The 24,777-nt window shown below is 42.7% G+C and overlaps 3 protein-coding genes across 4 annotated transcripts in view; 2 read left to right on the top strand and 1 right to left on the bottom strand.

Moving 5' to 3' along the window:
* Positions 1–673: 673 nt before the first annotated feature.
* On the bottom strand, positions 674–1,029 carry LOC142973805 (uncharacterized). The gene has a single exon (XM_076115828.1). The coding sequence runs from the start codon at positions 927–929 to the stop codon at positions 756–758; it is 174 nt and encodes a 57-aa protein (XP_075971943.1). The 5' UTR covers positions 930–1,029; the 3' UTR covers positions 674–755.
* Positions 1,030–2,168: 1,139 nt separating this feature from the next.
* On the top strand, positions 2,169–5,588 carry LOC142973803 (protein ST7 homolog). Of its 2 annotated transcripts, none has more exons than XM_076115825.1 (4): positions 2,169–2,350; positions 2,433–2,831; positions 4,441–4,590; positions 4,656–5,588. In XM_076115825.1, exons 2-4 carry the CDS (start codon positions 2,460–2,462, stop codon positions 5,526–5,528), a joined length of 1,395 nt encoding a protein of 464 aa, XP_075971940.1. In that variant the 5' UTR covers positions 2,169–2,350; positions 2,433–2,459; the 3' UTR covers positions 5,529–5,588. The 2 variants fall into 2 exon arrangements, with proteins under 2 accessions (XP_075971940.1, XP_075971939.1); XM_076115824.1 differs by having other exon boundaries at positions 2,416–2,831.
* Positions 5,589–11,161: 5,573 nt separating this feature from the next.
* The window catches only part of LOC142973801 (EGFR adapter protein-like), a 255,524-nt gene continuing 241,908 nt past the window's right edge, over positions 11,162–24,777 (top strand). The window contains exon 1 of the mRNA XM_076115821.1: positions 11,162–11,214. Coding sequence (XP_075971936.1) covers positions 11,188–11,214 — 27 coding nt within the window. The 5' untranslated portion in view covers positions 11,162–11,187. The remainder of the gene's footprint in view (positions 11,215–24,777) is intronic.

Genomic DNA, 24,777 nt, shown 5'->3' with positions numbered 1-24,777 from the left:
CTTAAGTTCAAGTATTTATTTTGAAACATGAAACTGACAGTCAAGAATGGATGCAATGTGTAAGTATTTAACAATATGATCAATTCAGAGAACAATTTAGATGTTTACTGAGTTCTGCTCGAAAGTGGCTTTAGATGTTTTGCAAAAAATAGAAATAGGACTAGAGAAATATTGTAAATTTTGTTCAAACTAAGATCCTTTTACAATATACACAATCAGAGCAGTGGGCAAGGCTTTATAAGTGGAAAACATATCAAGACCAGAGACATGTTACTGAGCATCTACTTCATTGACATGTACCTGTAGGTACATAAAGATCCTCATACATACTGATATTATTAATTAATTGTAGAGTTAATTTTTTTTGAGGTTGAACTCGCTATTCTCAGGAACTACTGGTGTGAATTGAAAATATATTTAAGTTTAGGATAGTCTATATATAGAGGGAGGCTATAGGCTACATATGTACATAACATCACGCTACGACTAATAGGAGCAGAGCACCGCAGTAGTACAGTAAAAAATGTTACAAAAACGGAGAAAATTTTGACACATTCTCTCTTATGTGACGCAAGTGAAGTTGCATGGGTCAGCTAGTATCATTATATATTAATATGTACTATGTAAAATAGTACTGCGCCATCCATCCAACGTGAAATAAAAATACGATAAGCACATTAACTATGACTTATAATTACATTGCCGATGATTAAATACACATTACAAGTATAATTTGCTACTATTCATAGTGAGAGTTACTTTTCTTCTTCAGCGGGGAACTTGGTATTGTAGAAGGGGATGTAAGCGACGAACACCTTCCAGTCCGTGAAGTACAGGAGTCCGGTGAACGCAGCTCCGCCGAAACCGACGGCTGATGTTGCGAACGATGCAGCAATGTCAATGTGCTTCTTTCCTAGGCGCCCCAACATCTTGATTACTTTCACAGACGGAACTTCGAACAAATTTTGTTACGTAAAACTCCAACAAAAATGTGAAGTCAAATTGAATCAATGACAAATTTGACATTAGCTGTAGGACCATAGAGGCATAGACTACAATGAGTTGATGACAATGCGTTCAGAAATTTACTGCGTTGATCTTTTAAAATTGCTGGTGTTTATTTCCTGGCTTAATATTTATGACCTACTGGAGTTCAACATTCAAGTAGGCACGGAATAACTAACACAAGAGTAAAGGGCATGTCATACCATTTTATCGAAAATAGCTGTCACCAAACTACGTTGTCGAACACTACAGCCCTTCTCCCATTACGATACGCCCGCGCGACTCTAGTCTCGGAGACTAGTCGCCACGAAGTATCTCACATACATTTGTATGGAGACTACCAGTATCGTAATGTGAGAGTCTCCATACAAATGTATGTGAGATACTTCGTGGCGACTAGTCTCCGAGACTAGAGTCGCGCGGGCGTATCGTAATGGGAGAAGGGCTTAAAATATAAAAAGGAATAAACGCCTATTAGGTACTATTATCTGACTTTTATACTGGATTTCTTACTATTTGGATGCGTTCCTAGATAGAACGTAGTTTACTTAGCTTAATTTAAACATTGAGTTCGGTGTCCCTTGATGAACTATATACCTAGGCAGGACTTCTAATCTAGTAACCTATTTAAAATTTCGATATTTGTGGGATTAGGAATTTTAAATCATAAATTTATTAAAGAAATACACAGAATAATTAATTATCACTTTTTTTTTATAATATTCCTTGAAGTACTTATGGGGATGGTTGTTACCACGCCACGGGATAACACACACAAGAGACAGGGCTCACGGGGCCATGTCATACTTTTTCATTGAAGATGGCTGTCGCCAAACTCAGCCGGTGACATTAAACGCACACTGAAATACCTACGAAAAGGAATACACGACTACTTTTTACGAATTAAAATAATCAACCATATTTCAATCACTTTATTCATTATTTTAAATAAAAATGGATTGCTGAATTTTTTATTTATTAAAAATCTACTGTTAGGTGGTACGAAATTTGAGGGGTCAGCTAATTAAGAATAAATGTATTGTTATTTGTTAAATATTAAGTTAGCAAAGCGAATAATGAAAGTTGCTAGTTATTATATTACGGCTTGTAATTGCTACTTTCATTATTTGATTTGGTCATATAACTCTAGTCTGACAGGCAGGTCAGTTGTCATGTGTCAATATTATTATTATGTCAAACTCTTTGTTTATGTTCTCATAGCTGCATCTCAAATTGTTGTTTTTCTTTTGGCAATATATGACTTCATTGTTTTACCAATACTCAATAAGTATTGTAAAGTGTTAATTATCTTCCTGTATTATCAAAACAACTGAAGAAGACAGAGGTAGGATAATCGTCGGCGTACAGTTATACCGGTGTAACGCATATATACATAGATATTTCATTCAGAGAATCGGTGGTAGCAGGCAGGGCCGCGACAGGCGGCGCGAAACATGTGGGACTCGTCGGCGTTCCTGGGCGCGCTGACGCCTAAGTTTTACGTGGCGTTGACCGGCACCTCTTCGCTGATATCGGGGCTGATCCTGATATTCGAATGGTGGTATTTCCGCAAGTACGGCACGTCGTTCATCGAGCAGGTGTCGCTGACGCACCTGGGCCCGTGGCTGGGCGGCGGCGGCGGCGCGGGCGAGGCGGACGGGGGCGGCGGCGCAGCCGACTGCAAGGTGTGGCGCAACCCCATGTCGCTGCTGCGCGGCGCCGAATATGGCCGCCTGTGGAGCGCCGCTCGCCGCGCACCGCTCACCTACTACGACATGAACCTCTCCGCGCAAGAGCATCAGGCCTGGTTCAGCTCCGGTGCTGAGGTGTGCTGCGTCTCATTCATCTCTCACATGAAAAATGAATATTTATTGTAATATTTGTGTTAGAAGCACTGTCATACATACAAACATAAACATCATGTTTGTTATGCCCAAATGTGTAGCAGAAGTCTGTAAAATATATCTGCATTCCACAACTGACAAAGTTTGTCCCATGTATTAAGGACAAGTTTATATATTCTGGGCAATTTACCAAACTCTTGGCTAATATTTATATTCTTTAATATTTTGAAATTTATATCTTTTTATGCTGTCCACCTTTTCGGGGGAGATTGCACCTTCAATTTGTTGCTTAGCAGTTGTGTACACTACATCCTGCAGCACAGAGTTGGGTTGTGGGTCAGGTTGTGTGGGTTCCCACAAAATAATTAATGTATTAGAGAAATATGAGTTATTCATACCTCATTAACTATTAACCCCACACAGGGGTTGACCAACATAATCTAGACACATGTTCGCCACTTTGTTGGTGATCTTCTAATTAGAAACCGAACCAACCTCTTTTTTTTAGAGCAAGTGATATTCATTTCTAATTCACACATAACTTGAATCATCAGACACTTGGGTGAGAGGTGCCAACTTATACCGCTTGGCTATCTGTTCTTACCAAGCTATACACCTAAGTTACGTACAGTAATATCTGAACTTATTTTACATATTGGGTTTACTTTAACTCATTCTAAGTTAGATCAGTTAGCTAGTTTTGTAGCATACATTTTTTACTGTTGTCTCCCTGCCATCCTGTTTTTTTTTGTAATGGACATTTATTTATTATTATTGCCATAACATATAACATTATAACATGTTATAACAGTGGCCTTGCCCTTGGCCCAATGTTTTTATAAATTGTTGCTGATATTTATTTAGTTAGTATTGTTTATTTTATATACATTCGTATATTATATTATACGAGGTTTGTTTGTGTGACCAAAAAAAGGTGAGATATCAATAACTACTCACTTAACACTGTGAGAGTAATATGTTTAAAGTTTACTTTGTAAACCGTTGTAAACTCAGGCTTCAGACCGATGATGAAAGAGCTCGTGTGTTAGTATATTACATAACAGCCGAACGGATCGATCGCTGATGTTAAGCAACGTTTGCCGAGGTTGTTCCGTAGATGGGTGGCAATATTATAAATTCCAAGTTCCTCCGTGTTTCGGAAGGCAAGTAAAATTGTGCTTCCCGGCTGTCATTTTCAAAGATCTTTGACATTCGTTAACGGTAACTAGAAGCTTGAAAGTCTGATAAGCAGTCTTACCGAAGGGTATCGTGTTATAACCCAGGTAAACGGGTTGTGCAGGTCCGATAGGCAGTCGCTCCACGTAAAATACTGGTGTCTAGCTGCAGTCTGGTGGGACTGGAAGCCGATCCCAACATAGTCGGAAGAAAGGCTAGGCTGAATGATTTTTTTCATTATGGACTACACCAAACAGAACACCCGTTTCGCGTCTTCGCCGGAATTAATATTTATAGATTAGGTAAAACACTGATATGAAGTATCTTTATATACTATATCGATATAGGCCGTGGACAAAAATGTATTATATTATTATTATGAGCAGTACTGACGACTCGGTCTATCGTCGGGCAGGGTCCCGCCGAGGAGGCGATGGCTCGCGCGTGGCGCGAGCGCGAACCCGGCGCCCGCGTCGCCGCCGCCCGCGCCGCGCTCGCCATCCGCCCCGACTGTGCCCCCGCGCTGCTGCTGCTGGCCGAGGAGGACGCGCCCACCGTGCAGGAGGTGAGTCCCGCGCCGGCCCGTCCCGCGCCCCCCGCGCCCCTCTCTCCACGTGCGTCCCGTTGCAGGCCGACCGCATCCTGCGGCGCGCGTGGCGGGCGGCCGAGGCGGCGTGGCGCCAGAGCTCGGCGGGCGGCGCGTGCACGGCCGCGGCGCGGCGCGACGCCGCCGTGCTGGCGCACGTGAAGCGGCGCGCCGCCATGTGCGCGCGGCGCCTCGGCCGCCTGCGCGACGCCGCGCGACAGTTCCGCGACCTCGCGCGCGACGCGCCGCCCGCGCTGCACGCGCTGGCGCTGCACGAGAACCTGCTCGAGGTGCTGCTGGAGCAGCGCGCCTACGCCGACGTGCAGGCCGTGCTGGCGCGCTACGACGACGCCGCGCTGCCGCGCTCGGCCGCCGTCTGCTACACGGCGGCGCTGCTGCGCGCGCGCGCCGCCGCCGGCGCCCCGGCGCGCTCCGGCGCCGAGCTGGCGGCGCTCGAGGCGATCCGGCGCGCGATCGAGTTCAACCCGCACGTGCCCGAGTACCTGCTCGAGCTGCGGCCGCTGACGCTGCCGCCGGAGCACGTGCTGCGGCGCGGCGACAGCGAGGCGGTCGCGTACGCGTTCTTCCACTTGCGGCACTGGCGGGCGTGCGACGGTGCGCTACGGCTGCTGGGCGCGGCGTGGGCGGCGGCGGAGCGCGGCGCGGGCGCTGGCGGCGCGGGCGGGGCGTGCGTTCAGTGCGCGGACCGCGAGCTGCTGCCGGCGCACCACGCCGTGTCGGTGTTCCCGCGGCGGCGCGCGCCGGCGTTGCTCCCGCTGGCGGCGGCACTATGCGCGGGCACGGCGCTGCTCGCTCTGCTGGCGCACCGCTGGCCGGCACACGCGCACGCGGTGGCACGCGCCGCCGCCAGCCAGCTGGACCCGCGCAAGCTGCACACGCTACTGGCCGCCGTGTAGACTCTAGTGTTAACTCGTATTTTAAGCGTTCGAATAATATAATAAGTGTGAAGAACCCGATTTTTCGTTTCATTGAGTCCCCGACCCGCCGCTAGTTAGACCCGTCCGTCCGTCGCGCTGAAATTTTTCCACCGCTAGAACTGTTATAAATAATAGATTTGCGAGCTTTCTTTACTATTTCTATCTGGCTCCGAACGCTACCTACTAGAAATAATCTGAGACCTATCAGTACCAAACATTTTGCCTCTGGTCTTTACACAGCTCCGGAGGTGTCGGACACGACGTTTAACTGCCGTTGGACGACCTTCACGATTGTCCTCGGTGAGGGAATAAGGACCATGATAGAATTTTTCTATTCCTTCCATCGTTGTTTCAAATTTTCAAAGGATACATAGAGCTCCTACTGGCAATAAAGATAAGTTTATGACGCCACTATTGTCCCGATAAGATTTGCCGAAAGTCGAGAAAATTCTATATGTACGAAAATGCTAACAAATTAATTTATGTTTTATTCATACTTAGAAAGAAAGAAGAAAGAAGAAAGAAAATAGTATTTATTGAACACACAGAAACCATATCAGAACAACAATAATATTAATATTAAATAAGCAGCGTCCTGTGTGCCAACAGGGAGGTCACTCAGCATTATGCTGGTTGTGACAAACCACAACACAGCGCTGGTTTTCAGTGACCACCCTAAATGACTTCCGTAATATTTTCAAGTAAATGATATGAATGTTATTTCCGCGCCAATTTCTGATTGTTCTTTGGCAAAGAGTGGTCAAAAATGTCACACTATGATGTAACATCCTAATAGCTCCTCAAGTTATCATCAGATTCGTCAAGATTAAAAAAACACGCTATCTGGGGTCTGGGGGCTCGGCAGTGCCCCCGCAAGTCGAGCAAAAAAAAGCGACACGGCGGTACCATCTTTTCTCGAAACCATCTATTCTCGAAGCAATTCAGGCCATTTATCAATTTCGTTGTGGATAAAACAAGAAGCCTGAATTTTCAGCAACTAATCAGGCATTGTCTAAAGACGGTATATTTAAAATTTCAGTCAGAACCAGTAGCTTAAGAATAACAACTTGTTAAAATTTTGAATTTTGTCACTCACTGATTCACTGACTCACCGATCATCAAAAGTCTAAGGTACTTCTAGCAGACTTAGAAGCTTAAAATGTAGAATACAAATAGGGTTTAGTGTCTTAATCATGGGAAAACTTAAATATTTTCTAATTTCAGTCCAGTTTTCTAAATACACCAACTGCAAGACTAACTTTGTAATCCCATATAAATGTACAGGATTACAATGTTACATTTGCAGTTAATGAGTCATCATTATTACTGTATAGCTCACCCACGCAACTTCGCTTGCGTCACAAGAGAATGGCTAAAAATTTTCCCCGTTTTTGTAATATTTTTTACTGGTATTCGGCTCCTATTGGTTTTAGCGTGATCAAATCAAATCAAAAATCAAAAATGTTTATTTCGTAATCTCGTACAACTTTTACAATAAATGTTACATAGAGACCTCCTTTTAAGTAAAAAATATACCTGTGCTAGGAGGTCTCGCTCTTCAATAGCAAATTATAAAAGGGTAAAAGTGGTGTACAGAATAAAATATTAAATATTAAAAAGGAATACAAAGGAAAATTTGAATATAACAGAATTAAAAATTAAAAGAATATTAAACAAAATAGAATCTCTTATAAACAAAAACGTCTTATCGCTCCTTGAATACAAAAGGGCCACAACTCAAAAAAAAATGAAAACCGTTTTATTGCAAAAATGACACCTGAACCGCCTATATTTTATAGTAAAAAAAAAACCCCCATCATTTTTGCTTATATTATGGCTGCACTGACTTACTGCCCTTTTTGCATTAGCTCACTTTGACAGGTAATGTCAGTGCAAAACAGCCACTTTATGAGTTACGCCCAAAAATTTTACGCAAACGCACGTCGGTTGCGTGAAAAAGTGCCACAATCCAAAATATGTCTGTGTTGGATGCAAAATATCAGGTAAGTGTGATTATATTTTACAATACAAAACTGCCATATTTTGGAAAACGTCCTTTTTGCATTCAAACATTAGTATTTGTTATTTTTTATTTTTTAATACAAAATTGCCATATTTGAAATACGTCCTTTTTGCAATCCAATATTAGTTAAGTATAATTATATTTTATAATATAACGGTAGCATATTTTGAAATACGTCCCTTTTGCATTAAATTATTCTGGAATAAATAATCATTTTTAGCGTGCTAGAATGGGAAGGCCAGAAATATGACCGTTTGGCATGATAATAATTTTAGTTTTCGTTACAATTTTAAAAACAAAATAATATATTTTGATCCAGGCAAAGGCAAGAGGCACCCTTTCCTTTCAAACTCCTCTTTCAGGGGCAAGATCCGACCAGTCCTATTTGAATGCGTCTAGATCATCCCGCCATCTCCATTTAAGTCTCCCACGTCTGCTATGACCATCCTCTGGCATCCAGTTGGTAGATATGCGGGCCCACCTTTCCGAATGCATGTGGTTAATGTGGCCGGCTCAGTTCCATTTCAGCCAGGCGGTCTTCTCCTCTACATCGGCTATGCGAATTTGGGAGCGCAGTATAGAATTTCGGACGTGATCTTTTCTTTTGACGCATAATATACTACGCTCAATCGCTCTCTGGCTCTTTCTGGTTTTCCGTAATGGACCATGTTTAGGCAGCGTAGGTAAGGACGGGTAGTAGGTATAAACATGTCGACGAGCTTTCGCTTCAGTGACAGTGGAAGGTTACCCTTCATTAGCTCTTTCCTGGACCAGGATCTCTTTCAGGCACTTGTGACACGTTTGTCCAACTCTTTGTCGCGTCGGTTGTTAAAAGAGGTTATCTGGCCCTAGCAAGTGTACTCGTCGACATAGTCTATGACATGCCCGTCTACCTCGACCCTACGTTTTGTGTTGTTGGTCATAACCTGGGTTTTTGTACGGTTCTTACTTAGTCCAATCTGAAGGCTTGCCGTGCTCAGATCTTTGAGCATTGATTCTAGTTCCGATGCCGAAAAACAGAAGAGGACTATGTCGTCTGCAAAACAAGGATTTTTTAACTGTTTACCACTTACAACTATGCTTTTGATTGCCATAACACCGCCAGGCTCCCAAAAATTTATCCGAAGGTGCTGGTAAATTATTTGGGAGATAGCGGGTCTCCCTGTTTCACGCTTCTTTGGATTTGTAATTATATTGTTGTCTATTGCTTTGATGAGTTTGATGTATGAAGGTTCGATTCTACATAGTATCTTTAAGTAGGACTTGGATGGAGTGATGATTCTATGGCGGAATGAGTAATGCTGTCAAAAGCTTTGGAATAATCCACGAATGCTAAATATACATAAAGGCTTATAAAACTCAAAAACCTTTTCTATTATCTTATTTCTTTAATACTCCTGCTGCACTCAATCTACTCGTCACGTTACCCATTGATTGATGATGATGATTGATGTTTAATTTTACTAAATAATGAAAGTTACGCAGAAAGTTGATCTCAATAATTTTACTTACTTAATAAAAAGTTAAGATTTTTTAATTTAGATTGTTTAATACAATGTTTTCCTGGTCCATTCAGTTATGGTTTTACTAAGTAATCATTATTAAACCTTTTGATACGGTTTCTTTTACCAAAAAAGTACAATTAACCATTTTTATTTGTAAAACTGTTTTAAATTTTGACATATTTTTCATAATATTGGTTCAAATTTTGAATGCAAAAGGGACTTATATGCTTTTTTATCTTAATAGGTAACAGCTATTACAAAGTTTATTTTGTAGATAGATAGAGCTAAAAAATACGCATCTAATGATATATTAACATCTTATATTTAATAAATAAATATATGAAATGTTATAAAAAAACAGTTTCAAAAATTTGTTTTGGCTCTCCTGTAAAATTTATAGATTTCGATTTGTGGCCCTTTTGTATTGAAGGAGCGTTATATACGTTACATTAAGTGGAAAACGCAAGACTTGCGTGTGTATGTACGTGGAAGTGTGTGTAAGTTTGTGTTACTGTGTGAGTACGTGCGTGCGTGCGTGCGTGCGTGCGTGCGTGCGTGCGTGCGTGCGTGCGTGCGTGCGTGCGTGCGTGCGTGCGTGCGTGCGTGCGTGCGTGCGTGCGTGCGTGCGTGTGTGTGTGTGTATGATGATATATAGCCTATAGCGATGTGTGTGATGATATATCTAACAGTGATGAGTGATGATTTTTTTTTCAAATCGGACCAGTAGTTCCTGAGATTAGCGCGTTCAAACAAACAAACAAACAATCAAACTCTTCAGTTTTATAATATTAGTATAGATTATAACAGAAAAGTGCTGCCACTGCACTGGAGTTATCTGGCAAATGCAAGTAGGTACCTACACCTTTTTAAAACGGTTTCACAATGGGTTTCTAAAAATACATTTTACATCACCAAGACAACTACAGTGTCAGAATGTTTTTTTATCAATTTATTTATAGAATTAGTTTTTTGAACATCTATCCGAATATTTTTTTCGTAAAGTGTGTAACGAATCGCATAGCTAGGTATATATTTCAAGCTATGAGTACCTATATTTTTTTTCTTAAAAGATGAAAGCGAATGCATTTATTTCCATTAATGTAGGATGACCCACTGGATAGAGTTTAAGCTTTAGTCTTCACTACAAGGGTGATACCAGGAAGCAACGACGGAGGTAGAGACGCGCGTGGTCGCCGGCGAGCGGCGAGCGGTGAGCGGCGTCGCGTCAGTGTGTCGGCGCGCGTCCGCCGTGACGGTCGAGCCCAGTCCCGCCGCCACACCGCTCGCTCCGCGAACACGATCGCGTCTCGCGCCACGACTCGCTACTTTCACGGAACTTTTTCAACTACCGATACAAAGTTCGGTCGAGCCGGAACTAGCGGCGCCGGGAGCCGTCGACGCGTCGCGAGTGCCGGGACGGTTCGGAACCGATCGTAGGTGACGAAAGTTCGTCGGCGAAGTGGTGAAGTCCCCGCGGCGCGATGAGTGAGGTCGAGTGAGCGCGCGGGAGCGGCCCATGCGGGGCGCGCGGCGCGATGGCGGCGCGCCGCCTCGTGCTGAACGGGCTCACGGCGGAGGTGGGCGGCGGCGGCGGCGCGCCCCCGGCCGAGCGCGAGGCGGGCTCGCCGGACTCGCTGGAGTTCTACCACGAGTTGGAGCTGTACCGCCAGCTGCTGGCGCTGCCCGCCGCCGCGCCTCCGCCGCGCCGCGCGCGCACGCCCGACCCCGCGCCGCCGCCGCGCACGCACGGTAACACGCCCCGCTCACTCGCACTACATCATGATGCATGAATAGATGACCAGAACAGTAATAGCTAGATCAAAACAGTATAGGCTTTATCTGCATTAATAAACTTAACTTATGTTCACTTGCATTCTTGCACTGAGGCACCCCAGTGCTCATGGGTTAGGATTTAGTGTTAAACTCATTGTTTTAGGAACTCGTGTAATGTACAATGTAGTTTAAAATGATATTGGTGCAATGTGTGTGTACAGATGAGCCGCTTCGCAGTCGCACGCCGGGCGGCGCGGGCGCAGCTGCACGCGCCAGCTCGTCGCCGGCGCCGGCGGCGGGGAGCGCGCCCGTGTCCGCGCCCGCCGAGCGCGCCACCATGCAGCCCGTCGTGCGGCCGGCCCGGGTGAGTCACTCATATATAACTCTCGTTTACATTATGTTCAAACTCGTACAAAGGCAAGCCAAAAAACTAGACTTCAACGCGCACTGAATACATAACGAGTGCAGCCGAGGACGGTGTGCGCGCGCTAATTACGAGTGTTTATCAAACAAAATAAGCTGTTATGATTAGTTTGTGTCGCCTCCGGACGGCGACGCTGATGAAGCGGCGTCGACGCATTTATAAAAGAGTTTAGAGAGACATTAGGTACATTTATTGATTGACTCATGAGATTTTTATTCTCGGTAGTATTTTCGTAGCTTATTTACAAAACGCGCGCGAAGTAGCCAGCATTTGTGTTTCAAACGTTACGTGACGTAGGGGTATTGACGTCGCCTCTTATCTGAGGGTGTTATCAAACACTGTAACAGTGAAGGAGACGAGCGCACCGGCAAAAACACAACGTGTAATAAATAACGAACAAAAACAATTAAAGTTGAAGGTGTAAATCATTCGTAAGCCGCTACTACGACGGTGCTACGAGGGAGGTGCGCGGGTCTACGCGGCATGGCTACGGGATTACGTGTCGTAGACGCGAGACACCGCTTGTTTACTCGCATTTGTTTGATATTATTTATTAAAATATGTGTTGTCGTGAACAAAGTATGTACTCCCAATGTTTACTTTGGCAATCATGTTTTATTGTTTGCGACGTTGATATACGCGGGCCACGTGGAGCGATTCCGGTTAATAGTTGTACGCCAGTATAGTGCTGCGCCTCATGTATTTTAAATATTTATAGTTTATCTAAGACATCGTTCAGTTTGATACAGAAACTATTATTAGGAGGTCAATAAATCGAATTAATACATAACAAGGAAAGGCATAGATTTGTCAAAGCGTTAATAAAGATATTATAGTTTATTGGCACTACATGTACATTGTACGTATTGAACAACATTATAAGGTATGTGTTAGTGCGTGGTATTGCGTGTCGCGCACCTGTTGCGTATGATCGTGTGATCGCGCGGCGCTCATCACTCAGACGGCTCGCTCGCCGTGATGACCGCACTTGTCTCACTCGCTCTCGGCTCTACGATACACTTTTATATTATATACACAACTAACTAATAACTACACATCACGCACATGTTTACGCAAACTTAATACTGTCTTATAGTTTGCACCTTCCCTTATACCGTATCTATATGTATATCTATACCGTTGAAATCAACTGTATATAAACCATTGCCAACTTAACCTAATGGTTGTAAAGATCATAAAAATATGACTATAATATTTTATTGGTCACGTACTTGATGTGTCTGAAGACGCTAATCAGGCATTTACACTAGTCGATGTAAGTGCAAGTGTGGGAGCACGAGGATCGCACCTCGTGCAGGCGCTAATTGAAATACCATGTAACTCAACTACGTAGCGCGTCGTAGCACATCGTAGCACAGCGTAGCACGCTGCTCGCTGTGTCTTCTTTACACTGCTGCACTGTAATAAATCCATCACTAGAATGGAATCGTATGTACAATATTGTCTACAACCACGCCGCTTCTGCATTATATCGCACTCACACTATCCTTAGTTCCAAGTTTATAATTAAGTTACGGAAATTAATATCATGTTTAATGTCCGATAATAGTCAGTGATAAGACACAGATCATCCGGCTGGTCAATATAGGCGTCACAACTCACAGTGTATACGTGAAGTTCAATATTCAGGTACAGCTGCGTTGCTTTTTGCATTGCACTTTTGCAAGCTACATATTATAATAATATACATATGCCTCCGTGGCGCAGTGGTTTAGGTCACCACGCCGCTACCATTGCGTTCGGAAGACGTGGGTTCGATTTCCACACGGGATAATTATTTGTGCGATCTACAAATAATTTATTGTTTCGGCTCGGTTGTACTTTGTGTGCGTTGTTTGTAAAAGTCCCCGCGGCACAAGAGCAATTCTTAGTGCGGGAGTTGTCATAAATTTTGTAGAAAAAGTTGGTTCAGCGTGGTGGTAGGCACGCAGCATGTCGTTACAGAGAAATCGTAATATACAACAAAGTGTTGTCATGTCGGTTGTTTGTACAAAGTGATTTATAAAACCGTAGTGATGCAGTGTCGGTGGTGTCGATGCAGTGTGCCGGAGCGTTGCGCTCGTGGACGGCTCCCTGCAGGCCGCTGCGCCAAACTGCGAGCGACGTAATATACGCTCTTAATAACTATGTGTCAAATGTCAATGATATACACGCGCTCATAACCGGTTGATCCTGAACTATCCTTCGATACACAATTCCATGCCATAGAAAACTGAATTTATTGTCTCAGTCTTCGGAAGAGCACGATACCGATGCGTTTGCAGCTTTCACCAGAGATTGGTTCAGAACAGCGCGTCGTTCAGCTCGGCGCGATGTTCAGCAGAGCTAATCCTATCTCTGAAATGAGGTCTCAACTGCCTCGCTACGTTGCACATTTCTGCTGGAAACATACTTTGCTGGTAGGAAACATAGGTGCTGTCTTTTGGAAATGCAGTCGTAAAAAGAACTGACCGTTGGCATTTTGTTAAAGAGTAACACTAGCCTGGGGTAGTGTTCAAAATAACTAATGTACGATATCTAAAGCATCCAAGTGAGTGACTGGTGCTGTAGTGGTGGGTGTAGGGCGACGTGGGGCGACGTGGGGCGACGTGGGGCGACGTGGGGCGACGTGGGGCGATGTGGGGCGGTGGCCGCCGCTGTCATGTACCAGTTACCTTCAAGATGGATGCGCCATAATTCGGGCGTGATTAATGAATGTTCGGAAACTATTTATGCGCTCTCGCCTGACGCTATATCGTTAGATAGTGCTATCGTTGCGTCGTCACGGTTCTCACCGACACTGTTGTGGTGTTATTATGGTGATCAGCTCTCGCACGAGTATTATAAGGATAGTGGCAGACGGGTAGGTAGCAGGTTCAATCGCTCTTTACATGATCAATATGAATAATGACAAAGGCTTGCTATACCGTACGCGTACATACTCGTCATACATGTTTGTGTGTGTATGTGGCAGCGAGCGCAGTGCGCCGGCACTTATCTCCGCGGAGTTATTAAAATTTGGCAAAACAACGCAGTAATCTGGTGTTCATTTGCCGCCTCGGCGCGCCTCCGCTCCGCCTCATTACTCATATATTTTGTATTTTACCGAGCGATTGCGCGTTCGATTATAGCACATATTCAGATGAAACTATTAAAACGATCCGCTCAATCGCCAAACTGGCGCATGTCATCAACATCAACATCATCTACGTCAGCAGATGTTGTTGTTCAAACGAATTGTTTACATGAACATATTTAACGTAATGCGTGACACCGTCATGCGTCATGAGTCGTACATGTGTGCCGCAGCCCGGCACGAGGCGCGACACGCGGCGCAGCGCGGCGACTTACACACTGTGCTTTTTGTTGCACAAGATTTACTACATCGAGTAGTAACGTCTCGGCGATACCGACGGCAACATCTAACGATATAACTTTTGTGAAACGCGCTATGTGCAAGTTGTTTTTATTGGTCTAGTTTCCGCGAGAATTTGTAAGTGGCTTTAACCCGAGGAGATACTTTGGAACAGATAACAATATTACACAATCTGTATACAACATTTAATGATAAGAAGGAAAAATCTTTGATCGTCGCGTCGTGTGTTGGGTCCGTGTAGATGGCGTAGCACCGTAGCGCCGTAGCAGTGTAGCGGTGTAGCATCGTAGCCGTAGAGACACAGGATACAAAGTGGCGGTGGTTGTGAATATTCATGGTGTGTGGCGGCGAGTGGCTTCCTCCAGTTTTTACAATGTAGCGCGACGCTTCTCTACTCACACTCACTATCAACCAGTCTTACTTATATCTATGTATATATGTATGTATATTGTATGTATGTACAGAGAGTTTGTGTGTCGGTAACTAAACTACTGTTAACGATATAATTTCAGTTGTAAAGTCACGCGTAACTCGCAACTAGTTAAGTTTCTGTGTAAATATTTCCGCTCACAAAGTTACCATCAAGTTTTAAATGACATATTGTACCGTGCGTGCTGTTCATATACATGACTATACTATTTACATGGCTATTTAAAGGAATCAAAAGCGTTTTGAATATTTATTCACTGTATGAAATTTAAGCAATACGTTTTATGCATTATATTGTAGGGTATATTACATGGCACTCGCTAAGATTTCAGATGGCATGAAACATATTGGCACAGTACAAGGGTACACAAGTAACGTGAAAACAAAGAATTAAACGAATAGTGCATCAGAAAACCTGGGTGTTGTGGGTATCGAGGGTCGCGGGGAGCTAATCAACAGCCGGGAGCCGCACTTAGCGCCTCTTATCTACTCTTATCAATTAATGGAAGGTTGCTACCCCCTCGCCCCCCCGCCCTCCACCCGAGACCCCACGCGACCTGCGTCCAGCTCTCTCGAGCGAGTACCGATGCCATTTATTTCTGTGTGGAGTTAAGTGGTGTAATTATCGAGACGCCTGCTCCACCGCTCCACCGCTCCACCGCTCGCTCTAGATTAACCGCACATAAATACATTGGAAACATTTTAACGAAACGGAACGTGTCAAATGTACTAGGTATCTGGGGGCACGGAAGTGCCCCCGCAAGTCGAGCAAAAAAAAGCGGCACGGCCGTAACATCCTTTTCTCGAAGCAATTCGGGCTATTTTTGACACCCCTATAATTTCGTTGTGGATAAAACAAGAAGCCTGGATTTTCAGCAACTAATCAGTCATTATATAAACACGGTATATTTAAAATTTCAGTCAATTTGAACCAGTCGTTTAAGAATGACAACTTGTTGAAATTTTGAATTTTGTCACTCACTGATTCACTGACTCACCAAATCATCAAAAGTCTAAGGTACTTCTAGCAGACTTAGAAGCTTAAAATTTAGAATACAAATAGGGTTTAGTGTCTTAATCATGGGAAAAATTAAATATTTTCTAATTTCGGTCCAGTTTTCTAAATACACCAACTGCAACAATAACTTTGTAATCCCATACAAATGTATAAGATTACAAGGTTACATTTGCAGTTAATGAATTATTATTACTGTAGAAAATAAAATAAATAGGTGTAAATAGGTACCTACTATATGAGGCATAACGGGAGGGGGTAAAGGGTGGGTAAGGGTGTTTAGCCCATGAAACTTAACAACATTGCCATAGGAAAATATGTTGAATTATGAAAAAAAAAACGTCTTTCCATACAAATTGGACTTATGTTCGCTCTACAAAAAGAAGTGAGATGCCATCAAAAACATTCTGTAAAAACCTCAAGTCTCGCCGTAAAAAGTTGTGAGATCTATATAATACCAAGTCGATTAATCTATTTAGTCTCTACTTAAAGGCCCTTCTGTCTTAAGTTATTACGTATGTTATTATCATGCCAATTTAAAAAAAATACCTTTAAAACAAATAGATCGACTTGGTCATCGCAAGAAAACACAAATTCGCCATTAACATTTCAGGAGCATTAACTTCTCGTCGTGCTGTGTAGTGTGATACATACTAATAATCAAATCATGCGATGGCCAGGTTGGTCTATTTGTTTAAGAGGTATTTTTTTTAAATTGGCATGATAATAACATACGTAATAACTTAAGACAGAAGGTCCTTTAAGTAGAGACTAAATAGATTAATCGACTTGGTATTATATAGATCTCACAACTTTTTACGGCGAGACTTGAGGTTTTTACAGAATGTTTTTGATGGCATTGTTTCTTACATTCGATAACTTAGGAGTGATACATTTTTCAGTAGAGTCATCTTGTGTGCTGAATTTATATTTTGTTATATATGAAGTAGGAAACTAATTACAATAAGCCTTAAGTAACTTTACATGGCGTAGCGGTAGCGACGTGGTGGTCGTGATCCACCTGGCCATTGCGCCGCCTATGTCGTGTTATATAATTAAACTACAATAATAAATACAGATTTTCTAAAACAAGATGGAACAGTAAAAGTAAACTGTGGTTAGATAACAACAGTAGGTAGATAGTAACGAGTGCGTGGCAGTGTCGTGTGATGTCGCGTGTGTTCGGAGCACCGCGTGATTTCCCGCGAGTACGGCAGGCGCGAGGCGCGAGGCGCCGGCAGCGCGAGTGTCGCGGGCTCACGCCGAGCCGCCGCACACCCACTTGTAACTCACTTACCGCTCATTATAGAGGTATGTTATGTGATATACAATATCATAAACGTCAACCTCTACTCTAGTTATTCAGAGTTACCAACACACAGACATTCTTATAATTAAAGTTTCTTTCCTCATTTTATACACATGAGTTATTGATCATAAACTATCAAGAAATAAAGTTTCTAAAGTACCTAATAGTATATTTATAAAAGTTATCGTTGTATTTTTAATTAATAGTCAGGTTTGATTTTTGCCTGTAACAGAGTAATTTGTGTAATCTTCTAACGAATATTTCTACTGTGGGTAGTCTTCGTAGTTGTTATCGAAGGTGGTAGTAGTTACAGGTGACAACAATGAACACATTTAACACACTATACCTACATACAGGGTGTCCCAAAACTCAACGATAATCCGAGACAGGATGAAAGGCCAAGTCACACCGGTTCTAGGAAAAATAAAAAAAAAAATCCATATCACTTAGTTCAGCAATAATAGACACTTTTCAAAAAAGTTGAAATTCCACACCCTTGGTCGCATTTTCAAGTCCTGTGATCACCAATGTCACAATTTCGCTGTGTTTTTTTGAATTTCGTGATCTTCATTAAATATGCTAATAATCGTTAAACAAATTAATGCACAAAACATTGTTAATTTAATAAAAAAAGTTAAGTTTTAGTGAGTCATGGTTCACGAAAAAATCGTTAGTTAACTTTGACGCTTCATATTGAAAAAAAAATGTACTACACTACCCTTGGCAAGTTATTTCAAAAGTTGGCGCATTTAATCAAGATTTCAAAATGGTGTAACACTTGCCACTTTTCTTGCCATTAAAAATGTTATTTTTATTTGAACGACGAGTATCCTCGAAAATGGATCGTACGCAGTGGTACGATTGTATGGCCTCCTCGTTCCCCCAATCTAAATCCAGTAGATATTTTTTACTGGGAATGCATAAAAGAAAAAGTCTATTCGAAATCAACACGAAATCTATCAGAACTTTGCCAGAAAATTTACACAGCGTCAGAAGAAATAAATGCAAGGAATTTTGCTTGACTGGCGCAAAGGTCTTTTGTAAGGCGTTGCAGAGCCTGTATTCGTGCCTTTTCGTGACTTTTTCGTGAACCATGACTCACTAAAACTTAACTTTTTTTATTAAATTAACAATGTTTTGTGCATTAATTTGTTTAACGATTATTAGCATATTTAATGAAGATCACGAAATTCAAAAAAACACAGCGAAATTGTGACATTGGTGATCACAGGACTTGAAAATACGACCAAGGGTGTGGAATTTCAACTTTTTTGAAAAGTGTCTATTATTGCTGAACTAAGTGATATGGATTTTTTTTTTATATTTCCTAGAACCGGTGTGACTTGGCCTTTCATCCTGTCTCGGATTATCGTTGAGTTTTGGGACACCCTGTATATGTATACATAAACACACTATCAGTTTATAAGTTACTACGTTGTTCATGGAATCTTAAAACTCTGCGAAAAGACAAATTGAAATCGAATCAAAAGAATCGAAAACGATGATGATGATACAAAATACAACAGAAATCTGATTGTATAGTGGATACATCGTGAGTGAGTGCGTGTCACAATAGCGTACTACTCTGACAATAGATCACGCTCACGTCAAGGGAGGCGCCGCTTTACTCCTCGCTCTCCTCGCTCTTTACCGACACTGTCAACTGTTGCCACCACACACGGACTGCTTCACACTACGCTGAACACGAGCTTCTGAACATACTGCTCACAACTATTTATGTAATGAATTGCTGATCTATTCAAAACGCTGACTTGAGACCACAATATTTCAATGAATACAGACAACCCACATTTACAGACAGAACTTCTGTTAACCTAATAGATATATGTATGTGTATGGGTGACATGATACTTATTGGTGCAGCGAGCAGTTCGAGGCGTGTGTCTGATCGGTCACGTGTGTGTTTCATGTTCTGAATATTCATGTCGACAGCTTACGGGCCGCGTGTCGTCTCCACGCCGCGCCGCTGTGTGCCGTGTCGTACCGCGCCGCGCCGTGTCGTACCGCGCCAGCAGACACGTAGTAGCTACTTAGCGCAGCTCACACAACGCTCGATATTGTCTATAAGTTATTCATGTAATACATATTCATTACGTGCTTCCTTAATGAGTGTTCTGCTTGTTTTGTCAACGTCACGTGCTCATACGTGTTATACTACAGAGACGTGTATGCGGCGTGTGTAGCTCTATTCCGTCAGAATTATTTTGATTGGTTGCACATTTTTGCGTCTAAAATAGACAAAATATAAAAAATTTAATAAATTGATGGCGCGGTATATGTTTAAAATTTTAAATCTTAGCGCGCGCTGCAGCGTGGAGCCTCCTGCTGACTAGCTCAAGTATATGAGAAACGAATGCCAATGACTGATCTCATTTAACTGGAGGCAGGAAGCTTACTGTTAAACCGTGGTAATATGTGTGTATCGAGACGATGTGAGCGAGGCGAGGTGAAGATAAATGAGTGGTGTCTGTAGTGTTGTGTAGTGTTGTGTTGTCTTCATCGCTCACACCAAATTGTTTTTCCAATAGAAAAGTGAGCGCGACGCTGACATACTGGCGCGCCATGCATCAGCTGTTCACCTCGCCGTTGTACCTCGCCGTCGTACCGCGTCGCGCGTCGGGCGAGCGTGTATCGTGCGGTGCCACTCGCTCGACCGCGCGCTATTCTCTCGTGGTAAATAAGTTGAGAATGTTAATTTTCTCGCAGAACAGCGTTGCTTTACACTTATTTAAAATATAAAACAAAGATAGAGTGTTTTAAATATAGCAGCAGCATTTTTAAGATCAGTTTTCTTAAAGTGTAAAAATATATATTGTTTATTTAATGGCTCTAGAGAGGTGATCGATCAAACTTGCGACGTTGCATCACAAACGTTTTACAGTTTATATGGTTTATGTCATTAGCTCACTTTTTAACATAATTTAGGCTATTGGCTGTGGTTTCTCACATAAAGTGTGCTATGTTCAGACGTCTGCGGGCAACGGAGTGTTCACCGCCAATGTCCCGCGCTCGTCGACATCAACTGCCAATAATATTAAAATTAGTAGAAGGAGGGAACAAAAGCCTATTATACGAATCGTTTCGTATAATTCTGCTGTAAATAACGGCTCGCTATTATTTGGTAGTCGTATGAAGCTATTCGAATGTAGCGAAGCCGGCGCTCTTTGTGCTCAGTTAGTACTTACATAGGATCTTAACTACTTATTGTACGATTCTAACAGCATTAACTATTTAACATGAATTTTAACTACATATGAAAACGTTTGTTGCTTGGTCTGCTTTTTATTAAAGCGTTCTCTTTTACAATTAGACATTATTTTTATTGTCGGTATATAAATATACTTTTGATGAGGGATCCAAATGCCTAAAAGATTTCGGATAGCTGAAGCGCGGTTATAAAGGTCTATATTAGTTGCCGGATAGGTGCGCGGGGCGCGTGGAGGCGCGTGGCGGCGCGCGGCACCACGTCGCCGTGACGTGCCGGCGCGGTCAGGGGCTCGCGCGGCCTCACTGCGGCCAATATAAATTCCTCAAGTACGAGCTCTACGGGCCGCCGCCAATAATATCAGCCGAACACCTCTTTGTACCAAACATAAAGAGGGCTTATATGCGAGTTGGACCCGCATATCGAGGGTCTACGATAAACTTAAGTCATTCTTGTTAAATATTTATAAAAAAACAGACCCTATATCTTTTAATTATTTTTTTTTAAGTTTTGTGTTTATTGTATGGCAATACTGACGCTGTTGAATTACGTGTTTCACTTAAATGTTTTGAAGCGACACTCGTGTAACAGACAGATTGTCACTGTACGGTAGCGGTTCGCTCTGAATGCGGTACCCTACGAGGCCGGCTCTCGGAACTAGTATGAGCGCACAAATAGAACATATTTAGTAGTATATTGCATAACTGGTGCAGTGATTGTGTCGGTGTGGTGGCGCGGCCGCGCGGGTGTGTGGTGTGTGGTGCGTGGTGCGAGCCTCAGATCCGCTGCTTTCTACTGAATACTGCATGAAGGCGGCAGCAACACTGCACTCACGTGTATTGCACCTCACAATATTACTAACATAACTATGTTGCCCGCACCATGGATTTGCTATATTTTTATATTTTACGGATAAGTAACACGTTTCAATGATAATTTATGCCTTCCCTGTAGAATGTGTAGTCTGTTATTTAGTAGGCGTGATTATGAAAGGCTTTAAAATATTTTCAGCGATAGAAAGTTTCTTTATAACTGAATACTGTAAGATTTAATGTTACTAGGTTAAAGATGGTGGCTGGTGTTAGTTATTTATTTATTAGAAGCAGTTAATAGTAGCGAGGTGTCGCGGCGTGCCAACAAGCCGGGGCTACGAGGGGCTACGACCCACCTTGTGCCAACTAGAACGTATAAACTATAACGCCTCCGCGATTAATACCACACGGCTACGCCGTAGCATACGCTGCTACGCCGTAGTGCTATATTCTCACTGCAAGCCTTGTGAATAACAAAATAATATTCTTCCTTTAGTCTGGTATCAAGTGCGATTTTTTGTTTGATTTTTTTATTTTCTGCTGTACGTTCTATTTATTATTGTATGCCAAGTATTATTTGTGCGTCGAGCTCTGTCCAGTAGAAAATGAGTTTTTTCCACTATACATAAGCGGTCATATTAAAGTTAAGTATATGGACGGTGGTATTCGGGCGGCAGGTTAAAGAATTCGTGAGGGGTATTAAGGGCGATCCTTTAAGAGAAAGTATGGCATACATACAAGTATAGCGGGCGTCACGGGTCGCCGCGCGCCTTATTACCGCACTCATCGCACTCTCCGCACTCTCCGCACTCGGCGGGAGGACCACGGACCTGCCTCTCATTAACTACTACAAAATACCCTCAGCGCACAACACTACATGGATACAGGATATTTGGTATACAATGATGTTATAATTTGTTAATTTTCAGAAGTTATCAAAGTCTTAAGCCCAATGAAACTGTTAAACCGAGAAGAACTATTCTGACTTAACTTTGACTAAAAACCTGGCAAAAAAATTGTTTCATTCTTGTGTAATCCTAACCATTGATAGAACATATTATTATCACATTGTGTTAACGTGTAGTGTGTAGAGCGTAGTTATTTTCAGTCAGCACTAGTAGGTGTAACTGTACATATCGACATGTTACTTATAATGGAGTTGCGTTCGCCGCCCTACACACAGATAGTTAGCGTCAGAGTCGCTAACTCGCGCACAACTTACTGCTAGAACTCACCCGCTCACCGCACCACGCAACCTTGCTGTTTGTGCACACACACACACACGCACACACACTTGACTGTGTGACTGTAGTGACAGTAACCACACTCTCGCAAGTTGTGTAAACTTGGTGCAGTGCTTCAAACAATTCCTTTTACCTGAAAATATCAAGTACGTCGGTTCACTGGTGTATCCAGGATTTTGCTTTCACCAACTATTCATTGCTTTGAACCGTATCTACGATATTGTGCAAAAGTGAATGCGAATCAGATTCTTTAGGTAACTCCCATAGATCCGCCGATACAATCATGGTCGGACTGGAAATGAATTAGTTATTTTATCGCAAACAGGTTCCAACCGTTCATCTGTTGTTTAATTTTATCTTATATAACGTATGTTGATTCAATTTGAAATTCTTCGTAAACGTGTATAATGACACGTTATTATCGTAAAATAAAACAATTTGATTTTGATTGTAAGCATTTGAGAGCGACATCATCGTTTCCGCAGCGGGAATCATAATGTTGTTCAAAAACAAATATCATAACACTTATGAACACAATATGAATTAGTTGAACGGCCGCGATTAAAGTTAATGAATGTGTTGTGTGTAGTTAGTGTTGTAGGAGGTACGTGCACTATCACAGAACGAACGCGCGGAGGGTCTAATAGTTATGAGTATTAGGTGTATTAGTATTAGCGCGAGGACGGCGGGAACACCGACATATCGTTAAACTAACGGACGTCGTCAGCACCTGCCCCGGCGGCGCGCTTTTAACAAACGCTAACAAAAACTATCTAAGCACCACTATATGTACATTAGAGCGAACTCTTAACGCTGTGCTACATATGATGTTCACGATACGTACACATAGGTCACATTCCCTTATATCACGTTGTCTTGAAGCTTAAGATTTTAGACAACCTTCCTCAAAAACGGGATTCTCCCATCTCAAAATATCATAAGTATCTATCTATCTATTTCTTCGATCAGCTCACTAAAAGTTGTCCATAAGTGAGATGTAAAGTTGCTAAACATGTTTAGCAGTTCTTGACGAGCATGATAGTAAAAACACATTTTGAGACGCCCCGTGCCAAGTAACCAATCGAACAATCTAATGTGTATTCACCTTGCGAGTGTACCGCGTCGCTGACCCGCGCTAACTTGTTTGTGTTGAGTTTTATCTATCGGCGCGAGTGAGGCCTGCACGCCGTGCTCTACCGTGCCCCGCCGTGCCTCACCGTGCCTCACCGTGCCTCACCGTGCCTCACCATGCCTCACTGTGTCTGACTGTGCCTCACCGTGCCTCACTGTGTCTGACTGTGCCTCACCGTGCCTCACTGTGTCTGACTGTGCCTCACCGTGCCTCTTCAACGCTAACTTTATGACAAGTTGACGACGAGCGAGAGTACGCACTTGAAACGTATCGCGGAGAGCTTCCTCGCGACTCGTGAACTCGTGACGCCTTAAATAATACATGCCACTTGTTCACTGATACTGGCAGGACACTTTTCATTCGTTCCTGACGGCTTTCTCAATCTAAAACGACCAAATTTGTGCTACTTCGACTTTTTATCATCGTATCGTATCGAATCGTAAGATATGACAATATTTCGTCAGGAAGAAATACGAAATCCATTTTGAGTTAGTACTCAAAAAGGTTTTTATCAAAGCATTATAATATCTCAGTATGTACAACAACTTGTAAGGCTATGTAATATATTTACTTTACTACGTGCTCATATCACCGATCATAGAGAGTTCTAAAACTAAAACAAACTTAGTTAACTCTAAACTGGTAATTCGATTAGGTTCATAGAGTGCGCCGCTCAGTTTTATAACACCTCACGAGTATAGTCCCGCGGGAACAAACCGTTGTACGAGTGGCGTTCCTTAGCGCAGCGGACATGAGCGGTGTCGAGCGGGATCTCGCGTTAAGTTTAATTTGATGGTAGTTTAGAAGCACGCACGTGTACGTCGTGTACTCCATTGTACGCTGGTATTATTTACCTGAGTGTTATGATAATGTGTGACACGGCGCCGTTACCGTTCCCCGCCTCGTTACTACGTTATATCGTTATGTTGTTGTTGCTATCGGCTGTTAGCGCTCGCCGCT

The sequence above is a fragment of the Anticarsia gemmatalis genome, chromosome 6 (genome assembly GCF_050436995.1).
Source record: "Anticarsia gemmatalis isolate Benzon Research Colony breed Stoneville strain chromosome 6, ilAntGemm2 primary, whole genome shotgun sequence".
Taxonomy (NCBI): Eukaryota; Metazoa; Arthropoda; class Insecta; order Lepidoptera; family Erebidae; genus Anticarsia; species Anticarsia gemmatalis.
Note: the sequence above shows the minus strand (reverse complement) of the source record. Positions and strands in the feature narration are given on the sequence as shown.

Bases quoted from the DNA above. Each gene is read 5' to 3' on its own strand.
- LOC142973803 (XM_076115825.1), top strand. From the start codon at position 2,460: ATGTGGGACTCGTCGGCGTTCCTGGGCGCGCTGACGCCTAAGTTTTAC. The intron at 2,832-4,440 runs GTGTGCTGCGTC...ATCGTCGGGCAG, and splicing joins GGTTCAGCTCCGGTGCTGAG to GGTCCCGCCGAGGAGGCGAT. The intron at 4,591-4,655 runs GTGAGTCCCGCG...GTCCCGTTGCAG, and splicing joins ACGCGCCCACCGTGCAGGAG to GCCGACCGCATCCTGCGGCG.
- LOC142973805 (XM_076115828.1), bottom strand. From the start codon at position 929: ATGTTGGGGCGCCTAGGAAAGAAGCACATTGACATTGCTGCATCGTTC.